This window comes from Oncorhynchus tshawytscha, linkage group LG10 (assembly GCF_018296145.1).
Source record: "Oncorhynchus tshawytscha isolate Ot180627B linkage group LG10, Otsh_v2.0, whole genome shotgun sequence".
NCBI lineage: Eukaryota > Metazoa > Chordata > Actinopteri > Salmoniformes > Salmonidae > Oncorhynchus > Oncorhynchus tshawytscha.
The window spans coordinates 70267099-70277087 of NC_056438.1; the positions used below are offsets into that span (position 1 = coordinate 70267099).

General features: G+C 49.2%; 1 protein-coding gene across 7 annotated transcripts in view; it reads left to right on the forward strand.

The window, feature by feature from the left end:
• LOC112260820 (receptor-type tyrosine-protein phosphatase S) overlaps positions 1 to 9989 on the forward strand; it is a 152227-nt gene that overhangs the window by 18466 nt on the left and 123772 nt on the right. For all 7 annotated transcript variants that reach the window (XM_042328961.1, XM_042328966.1, XM_042328964.1 and 4 more), the window contains exon 3: positions 582 to 791. In XM_042328961.1, coding sequence (XP_042184895.1) covers positions 653 to 791 — 139 coding nt within the window. In that variant the 5' untranslated portion in view covers positions 582 to 652. The remainder of the gene's footprint in view (positions 1 to 581; positions 792 to 9989) is intronic.

Here is a 9989-nt window from a genome sequence, read left to right on the forward strand (position 1 = left end):
TGTGTACCACAGGAGGTTGGTGGCATCTTCATTTGGGAGGATGGGTTTGTGGTAATGGCTGGAGTGGAATCAGTGGAATGGTATCAAATACATCAGACACATGGTTTCCAGGTGTTTGATACCATTCCATTTACTCCGTTCCAGACATTACTATGAGCCGTCCTCCCCTCAGCAGCCTCCCCTGGTGTGTGCAGCTTCTCTGTTTATGTGGCCAGTGGAGGAAACCCGTTCCAGTAGGAAGGCTATTACAGCAGTGGCTGAAGAGGCTGAATGTGTCTGTACTGGGATAGTAACATACAGAACTATACTATTTGGAATGGCATCAAACACATGGAAACCATGTGTTTGATGTATTTGATACCATTCCACCAATTCCGCACCAGCCATTACCATGAGCCCGTCCTCCCCAATTAAGGTGACACCAGCCTCCTGTGCTGTATACACATGCAGAAGCTTGCTTGACCTCTAAAGGGTTTTTCATTCAACTGCCCTAGTCTGCTTTCATCATCGGCTTTGTTAATTGTTCTTCACAACTATGTTTTCTCCCTCATGTATTTGAAGATATTTGTTTGTTTACTCAGAGTGCCAAGCCCTGCTGAGGGAAGTTTCCCCCACCCCATCCCCACCTCCACCCCATATCGCAGGAGGTACCATGGTTCCCCCCAGGCCAGGTGGAACTGTAGCCCAGTCCAGGGCGACTCGTCCTGGGTACGGACTCTGCTTGTACCCCCCTTGTCTGCTGCTGCCACTGCTGGTGCTCACATCCCTGCCCAACCTGTCTGGGGCGGTGGGTAAGTAACACACTACAGATATACTGTATGTTAGGTCATGTGTCTGTCCATCTGTATCAGGTTTGTTGAGATATTTATGTAGGTTTGTCAGTTTGTCTAAATGGCTGTACGTGCCTCTACTGTATCTACCTATCTCTCTCTTTATCTCCCTCATTCTCCACCTCCCTCCCTCTTTCTCCTTCTCTGCTGACTGACAGCTGTAACAGCGAGTTGTGTTGGTCAGCGCTGGCTGCAGTGAGTGGTGACGTGGTATTGATGACCATCTGCCTGTCTATTTTGCAGTGATGGGTGTTTAACAAGATCTGTAAGGCACTGATAAACGGTGAACACATGTCAGCACATATTCAATCTTCACCTGTATCAAAGCATCATGTCTTCATATGTCTGGTCTTATGGATCTTAAATGAGACAGGGGAACAGAGAACACATCTCATTTTAACCCTGCAACACTGAAAACGCTATGGGAGTATGTGGCATTCAAGAACAGAAATATTTTTGAACACACTGGTGAGTAGTGAGGGTTTGTCAGCACGGACTCAGTCAATCATCACATTTAGGCTATTGTATGAAAGCACGTCTTGATATGTCTTACAGTTCTAACATGCTGACTAGACTGGGAATGCACGTATGTCCTCGTGCGCCATTGAGCGCATGTTTATTTTGTTCATCCACACCAGAAGCGATCAGGCCACGCAAGTTGAAATATCAAAAGAAACGCTGAACCAACTATATTAATTTGGGGACAGGTCGAAACACATGAAACATTAATGGCCATTTAGCTAGCTAGCTTACTGTTGCTAGCAAATTTGTCCTGGGATATAAACATTGGGTTGTTTTTTTTAACCTAAAATGCACAAGGTCCTTTTTTTCTGGATCTTTGAAGAATTTCAACCCATTTTCACACAAAATCGCATGTTTCTCTACTCCGACCAACTAATCCACAGATAAAAGGGGAAACCTAGTTAGTTTCCAGTAATCTCTCCTCCTTCAGTCTTCTTCTTCTGTGGACTTCATATGGTGGTTGGCAACCAACTTTAAGGTGCATTACCACCACCATCTGGACTGGACTATGGACCTCAGTTCATCTTTCAATCACCCACGTGGGTATACGCTCCTAAAAACCAATGAGGAGAGGCGGGACTTGCAGTGCATCACAGTGTAAGTTCTATTTTAGCGCCTGGTAACGCAGATGCTTGTTGACGCACGAAAGCAGTTTAGATGAAAATATTGAATAACATGTATGTTTACATTTATTCTGCAACACTCTCGCATGTACCGCTCGCGAGAGAGTCATAAATATATATACAGTACCAGTCAAAGTTTAGATTCCTACTCATTCAAGGGTATTTGTAGGTATATATTTTTCTTTACATATTTGAACGTCTTATTTCCCCCTAACTCCACCACCCCTGCCCTAATTGGAGTAGACTAATGGGCAACGACACTTAGGCCTCTACTTCCAGGTTATACATACTATATCCATTTTACAGACATATAGAGGTGTTACCTTATTTATTTCAGTCAACACTTCTAGCAGTGTTGCTCTGTGACTCGAAGAAGATAGCGGCCCAAATAACAGTCACATTTCTAACTCTTACGGAGCGCCTAAGTTAATATTTGTTTTGGATGGTATACTTAATTGTTATGGCTAGGACTATGGATTCTCCGTGACCGTGTAACCTCCCCAGGAACAACCCTAAACTATAGTTATAGACTACTTCTGTAATTGGCATGGATTTACAGTGGAGCGGTTTGATTTGGTCAGACTTGTCCAGACAGGTCTAATTTCCTGCATGCAGCCGTAGAGGGGCTGATTATAGTATTATAACATGCACCTGCTACCTACTGACGCATATCTCCACATTACCCCTACCTATCATTGCTATTAGATAACCATAGCATTGTGGTGTTTCATTACGATAGAGTCTATCTCTGGCCTATTACACAGCTCCACAAAGTAACACAACCCTTCACAACTAACAGAGTATGGCGCCGTGTATGGTTGAAAGACTACAGTAATACACTTGTTTTTAGACAAGGTATTGTTGTGGGTTCTGCTCAGGCACTTCACCTCGCAGCTCAGCGGTAGGCTGGCTGCTGTGTGGCTGTGAAGTTCGCAGCGGAGGGAGGAAAGCCACAGTGCTTTTCTGTCTGTCAGTGATTTGAGGGGGGATGATGGTGTGGTTTCTTCAGCTGCTCTTCTCTCTAGAGTAGAACCGAATCAGCATAGCAAGACCTGGCCCAGTGATGGAGAGAGGGAGGAGGTAGAGAGGGAGGGAGGTTGCTATGGTGAGAGTTAGGCCGGCTTTACCCTGATGGATAGAACGTATTCTGCAGCTGAGGAGGAGTTAAGCTGGCTGCCATGGTAACAGTCCACAGACACAGAGGGACAGAACTCTGTGTGTGTGTGTGAGAGAGAGAGAAGATGAACATATATGAAGTAGCTTGACAAGATTGGATTTTTTGCACAATGGAGATGTATGGATTCTGTGCCTGAAATTGATTTCTATTTGCCATTTCTAATAAGCATACAGTATAGAGAAAAGGAAATTGTTTTTGCTCCCAGAGAAACAGACAGCAGCTGATATGTTTGATAAGTCGGAGCTATATGAATGTTTCTAAGGCAATATAACATTTTATAATATAATACTTTGTAAGAAGGAGCTTCAAGTTAAAGAGATACTGTACATAGTGCTAAAGAGATACTGTATATAGTGTTAAAGAGATACTGTATATAGTGCTAAAGAGATACTGTATATAGTGTTAAAGAGATACTGTATATAGTGTTAAAGAGATACTGTATATAGTGTTAAAGAGATACTGTATATAGTGTTAAAGAGATACTGTACATAGTGCTAAAGAGATACTGTATATAGTGCTAAAGAGATACTATATATAGTGCTAAAGAGATACTGTATATATTGCTAAAGAGATACTGTACATAGTGTTAAAGAGATACTGTATATAGTGTTAAAGAGATACTGTATATAGTGTTAAAGAGATACTATATATAGTATGAATGAAATGCATAATGTATGCAATCTCTAAATCCTTGTTCTCAAAATTGTATTTTTTTTTGTAACTGGCAGATCCCACAAACACAAATGAGGAAATGGCTACCTAAATATGATCCCCAATCAGAGACAACGATAAACAGCTGCCTCTGATTGGGAACCATATCAGGCCACCATAGAAATACAATATCACCTAGCTGACCCACCCAAGTCACTGTCACGCCCCAACCAAGCCAGAGAACAAACAGCTTACTATGGTCAGTGCGTGACAGTAACAACATGTTGCTTAGGGCCTCCAAAAGGCTAGGGTCTGACTGCATGCGTGGGGATGGATGTGGGTAGGCACTATGCAGACCCACCAGCCACTGCGGCCCCTCATTATGAGTTTTTTTGTGGCTCCCACCCCATCCCTGCATTAAAGCCAATTATCTCCTGTGAATTTCTGCGACCCCTTTTAATACCCCCGGCATAGCACCCACCCATGTGTTCTAACAATCTGTGCTGCACAGTGGAGTAGCATGCCTCTGGGTAGTGAAAAAACCTGCTCCTGTGAAGATGAAGCACATATTTTATTGATGACACACAGGAAGTCCTTGGTAATGTCCTCTAAATGGTAGCCAGGAAGTGAACTGTACTTAGCGGCCAATCACCACGTCCATCACGACACAGTGATGTCATTCATGTCAATCTCCTGTCCACGGCTTTGGACTAGTTGGCGTCTCTTCAGTGAGAGCTGTCTGTCTTTGGGGACGCCCTGTGATGATTTATGTATAGTGCACAGGAAAGTATTAAGTAGCATCATTCTAATAATGTCTAATATCTTTCTCTCTCTGTCTCTCTGTCCTTCTGTCTCTCTGTCCCTCTGTCTCTTTGTCCCTCTGTCTCTCTGTCCCTCTTTCTCTCTGTCCCTCTGTCTCTCTGTCCCTCTCTCTCTCTGTCCCTCTCTCTCTCTGTCCCTCTGTCTCTCTGTCCCTCTCTCTCTCTGTCCCTCTGTCTCTCTGTCTCTCTCTCTCTCTGTCGCTCTGTCCCTCTGTCCCTCTGTCTATCTGTCTCTCTCTGTCGCTCTGTCCCTCTGTCTCTCTCTGTTGCTCTGTCTCTCTGTCCCTCTGTCTCTCTGTCCCTCTGTCTCTCTCTGTCGCTCTGTCTCTCTCTGTCGCTCTGTCCCTCTGTCTCTCTCTGTCTCTCTGTCCCTCTGTCTCTCTCTGTCCCTCTGTCTCTCTGTCCCTCTGTCTCTCTGTCGCTCTGCCCCTCTGTCGCTCTGTCCCTCTGTCTCTCTCTTTCGCTCTGTCCCTCTGTCTCTCTCTGTCGCTCTGTCCATCTGTCTCTCTCTGTCGCTCTGTCCCTCTGTCCCTCTGTCCCTCTGTCTCTCTCTTTCGCTCTGTCCCTCTGTCTCCCTCTGTCGCTCTGTCGTTCTGTCCCTCTGTCTCTTTCTGTCCCTCTGTCTCTCTGTCTCTCTCTGTCGCTCTGTCCCTCTGTCTCTCTGTCCCTCTGTCCCTCTGTCTCTCTCTGTGGCTCTGTCCCTCTGTCCCTCTGTCTCTCTCTGTGGCTCTGTCCCTCTGTCTCTCTCTGTCGCTCTGTCCCTCTGTTTCTCTGTCCCTCTGTCTCTCTGTCCCTCTGTCTCTCTCTGTCACTCTGTCTCTCTGTCGCTCTGTCTCTCTGTCTCTCTCTGTCGCTCTGTCCCTCTGTCTCTCTCTGTCGCTCTGTCCCTCTGTCTCTCTGTCGCTCTGTCCCTCTGTCTCTCTCTGTCGCTCTGTCCCTCTGTCTCTCTCTGTCACTCTTTCCCTCTGTCTCTCTCTGTTGCTCTGTCTCTCTCTGTCGCTCTGTCCCTCTGTCCCTCTCTGTCGCTCTGTCGCTCTGTCCCTCTGTCTCTCTCTGTCGCTCTGTCCCTCTGTCTCTCTCTGTCGCTCTGTCGCTCTGTCCCTCTGTCTCTCCCTGTCCCTCTGTCTCTCTGTCGCTCTGTACCTCTGTCTCTCTCTGTCTCGCTCTGTCTCTCTGTCTCTCTGTCTCTCTGTCCCTCTGTCCCTCTGTCCCTCTGTCTCTCTGTCACTCTGTCCTCTGTCTCTCTCTGTCGCTCTGCCCTCTGTCCCTCTGTCTCTCTGTCCTTCTGTCTCTCTGTCTCTCTCTGTCCCTCTCTGTCCCTCTGTCTCTCTCTGTCTGTCTCTTTCTCCTCTGTCTCTCTGTCCCTCTGTCTCTGTCGCTCTGTCCCTCTGTCTCTCTCTGTCTCTGTCTCTGTCCTCTGTCCCTCTGTCTCTCTCTGTCCCTCTGTCTCTCTGTCTCTCTGTCCCTCTGTCTCTCTCTGTCGCTCTGTCCTCTGTCCCTCTGTCTCTCTCTGTCCTCTGTCTCTCTGTCCCTCTGTCCTCTGTCCTCTGTCTCTCTCTCTGTCTCTCTGTCCCTCTGTCCCTCTGTCTGTCGCTCTGTCCCTCTGTCTCTCTGTCCTCTGTCCCTCTGTCCTCTCTGTCTCTCTGTCTCTCTCTGTCCTCTGTCCTCTCTGTCTCTGTCTCTCTGTCCTCTCTGTCTCTCTGTCCCTCTGTCTCTCTGTCCCTCTGTCTCTCTCTGTCCCTCTGTCTCTCTGTCCCTCTCTCTGTCGGTCTGTCCCTCTGTCTCTGTCTCTGTCCCTCTGTCTCTGTCTCTGTCTCTCTGTCGGTCTGTCTCTCTCTGTCGCTCTGTCCCTCTGTCTCTCTGTCTCTCTCTGTCCCTCTGTCTCTCTCTGTCCCTCTGTCTCTCTCTGTCTCTCTGTCCCTGTCTCTCTCTGTCGCATTGTCCCTCTGTCTCTCTCTCTGTCGCTCTTTCCCTCTGTCTCTCTCTGTCCCTCTGTCTCTCTCTGTCCCTCTGTCTCTCTCTGTCGCTCTGTCCCTCTGTCTCTCTCTGTCTCTCTGTCCCTCTGTCTCTCTCTGTCTCTCTGTCCCTCTGTCTCTCTGTCTGTCTCTGTCTCTCTGTCCCTCTGTCTCTCTCTGTCCCTCTGTCTCTCTGTGTCTCTCTGTCCCTGTCTCTCTCTGTCGCATCTGTCCCTCTGTCTCTCTCTGTCCCTCTGTCTCTCTCTCTGTCGCTCTGTCCCTCTGTCTCTCTCTGTCCCTCTGTGTCTCTGTCTCTGTCGCTCTGTCCTCTCTGTCTCTCTGTCCCTCTGTCTCTCTCTGTCCTCTGTCTCTCACTGTCTCTCTGTCCCTCTGTCTCTCTCTGTCCCTCTGTCTCTCTGTCCCTCTGTCTCTCTCTGTCGCTCTGTCCTGTCTTTCTGTCCCTCTGTCTCTCTCTGTCCTCTGTCTCTCTCTGTCTCTCTCTGTCTCTTGTCTCTCTCTGTCCCTCTGTCTCTCTGTCCCTCTGTCCCTCTGTCTCTCTCTGTCTCCCTGTCTCTCTGTCTCTGTTGCTCTGTCCCTCTGTCTCTCTCTGTCTCTCTGTCTCTCTGTCTCTCTGTCCCTCTGTCTCTCTGTCGCTCTGTCTCTCTGTCTCTCTCTGTCGCTCTGTCCCTCTGTCTCTCTCTGTCCCTCTGTCTCTGTCTCTCTCTGTCTCTCTGTCCCTGTCTCTGTCACTCCCTCTGTCTCTCTGTCGCTCTGTCCCTCTGTCTCTCTCTGTCGCTCTGTCCCTCTGTCCCTCTGTCTGTCTCTGTCCCTTCTGTCTCTCTGTCTCTCTGTCTCTCTGTCCCTCTGTCTCTCTGTCCCTCTGTCTCTCTGTCCCTGTCTCTCTGTCGCTCTGTCTCTCTCTGTCGCTCTGTCTCTCTCTCCTCTGTCTCTCTCTGTCGCTCTGTCTCTGTCTCTCTCTGTCTCTCTGTCTCTGTCTCTCTGTCCCTCTGTCTCTCTGTCCTCTCTGTCTCTGTCTCTCTGTCTCTTTCTGTCCCTCTGTCTCTCTGTCTCTCTGTCCTCTGTCTCTGTCTCTGTCGCTCTGTCCCTCTGTCTCTCTCTGTCTCTCTCTGTCGCTCTGTCCCTCTGTCTCTCTGTCGCTCTGTCCTCTCTGTCTCTCTCTGTCCCTCTGTCTCTCTCTGTCGCTCTGTCCCTCTCTGTCTCTCTCTGTCCCTCTGTCTCTCTCTGTCGCTCTGTCTCTCTGTCCCTCTGTCTCTCTGTCTCTCTCTGTCCCTCTGTCTCTCTCTGTCTCTCTGTCCCTGTCTCTCTCTGTCCTTCTGTCTCTCTGTCTCTCTCTGTCACCTCTGTCCCTCTCTCTGTCGGTCTGTCCCTCTGTCTCTCTCTGTCCCTCTGTCTCTCTCTGTCTCTCTGTCCCTCTGTCTCTCTCTGTCTCTCTGTCCCTCTGTCTCTCTGTCTCTCTCTGTCCCTCTGTCTCTCTCTGTCTCTCTGTCTCTCTCTGTCTCTCTGTCTCTGTCTCTCTCTGTCTCTCTGTCCCTCTGTCTCTCTCTCTGTCTCTCTCTGTCCCTCTGTCTCTCCCTCTGTCCCTCTGTCTCTCTCTGTCGCTCTGTCCCTCTGTCTCTCTCTGTCGCTCTGTCCCTTTGTCTCTCTGTCCCTCTGTCTCTCTCTGTCCTCTGTCTCTCTGTCCCTCTGTCTCTCTGTCTCTCTGTCCCTCTGTCTCTCTCTGTCCCTCTGTCTCTCTCTCTCTCTGTCCCTGTCTCTCTGTCTCTGTGTCCCTCTGTCTCTCTCTGTCCCTCTGTCTGTCTCTCTGTCTTTCTGTCCCTCTGTCTCTCTGTCTCTCTGTCCTCTGTCTCTCTCTGTCCCTCTGTCTCTCTCTGTCCTCTGTCTATCTGTCTCTCTCTGTCCCTCTGTCTCTCTGTCCCTCTGTCTCTCTCTGTCCTCTCTGTCTCTCTGTCCCTCTGTCTCTCTCCCTGTCTCTCTCTGTCTCTCTCTCTGTCTCTCTGTCTCTGTCCCTCTCTCTCTCTGTCCTCTGTCTCTCTCTGTCCCTCTGTCTCTCTGTCCTCTCTGTCTCTGTCTCTCTCTCTGTCTCTCTGTCCCTCTGTCTCTCTCTGTCTCTCTGTCTCTCTCTGTCTCTGTCCCTCTGTCTCTCTCTGTCGCTCTGTCTCTCTGTCTCTCTCTGTCTCTCTGTCCCTCTGTCTCTCTCTGTCCCTCTGTCTCTCTGTCTGTGGCTCTCTCTGTCTCTCTGTCCTCTGTCTCTGTCTCTCTCTGTCTCTCTGTCTCTCTGTCTCTGTCTCTCTGTCTCTGCTCTGTCTGTCTCTGTCTCTCTGTCTGTCTGTCTCTGTCTCTCTCTGTCCCTCTGTCTCTCTGTCTCTCTCTGTCTCTCTCTGTCTCTCTGTCCTCTGTCTCTCTGTCTCTCTGTCTCTCTCTGTCTCTGTCTCTCTGTCCCTCTGTCTCTCTCTGTCCCTCTGTCTCTCTCTCTCTCTCTGTCTCTCTCTGTCTCTCTGTCTCTGTCTCTCTCTGTCCCTCTGTCTCTCTCTGTCCCTCTGTCTCTCTGTCTGTCTCTCTGTCCCTCTCTCTCTCTGTCCCTCTGTCCTCTCTGTCTCTCTGTGTCTCTCTGTCCTCTGTCTCTCTGTCCCTCTGTCTCTCTCTGTCTCTCTGTCTCTCTGTCTCTCTCTGTCCTCTGTCTCTCTGTCTCTCTCTGTCTCTCTCTGTCTCTCTCTGTCTCTCTCTGTCTCTCTGTCTGTCTCTGTCTGTCTCTCTGTCCTCTGTCTCTCTCTGTCTCTCTGTCCCTCTGTCTCTCTCTGTCCCTCTGTCTCTCTCTGTCCCTCTGTCTCTCTGTCTCCTCTGTCCATCTGTCTCTGTCCCTCTGTCTCTCTCTGTCTCTCTGTCTCTCTGTCTGTCTGTCTCTCTGTCTCTCTCTGTCTCTCTCTGTCTCTCTGTCCTCTCTGTCTCTGTCTCTGTCTCTCTCTTTCTCTCTGTCTCTCTGTCCCTCTGTCTCTCTGTCTCTGTCCCTCTGTCTCTTTCTGTCTCTGTCTCTGTCTCTCTCTGTCTCTGTCCCTCTGTCTCTCTCTGTCCTCTGTCCTCTGTCCCTCTGTCTCTCTCTGTCTCTCTGTCCCTCTGTCTCTCTCTGTCTCTCTGTCTCTCTGTCTCTGTCTCTCTGTCTCTGTCTCTCTGTCTCTCTGTCCTCTGTCCCTCTGTCTCTCTCTGTCCCTCTCTGTCCTCTGTCTCTCTCTGTCTGTCTCTGTCTCTCCCTCTGTCCTCTGTCTCTTTCTGTCTCTGTCTCTCTGTCTCTGTCCCTCTGTCTCTCTCTGTCCCTCTGTCTCTCTGTCTCTCTGTCTGTCTCTCTCTGTCTCTCCCTCTGTCTCTCTCTGTCGTCTGTCCCTCTGTCTCTCTGT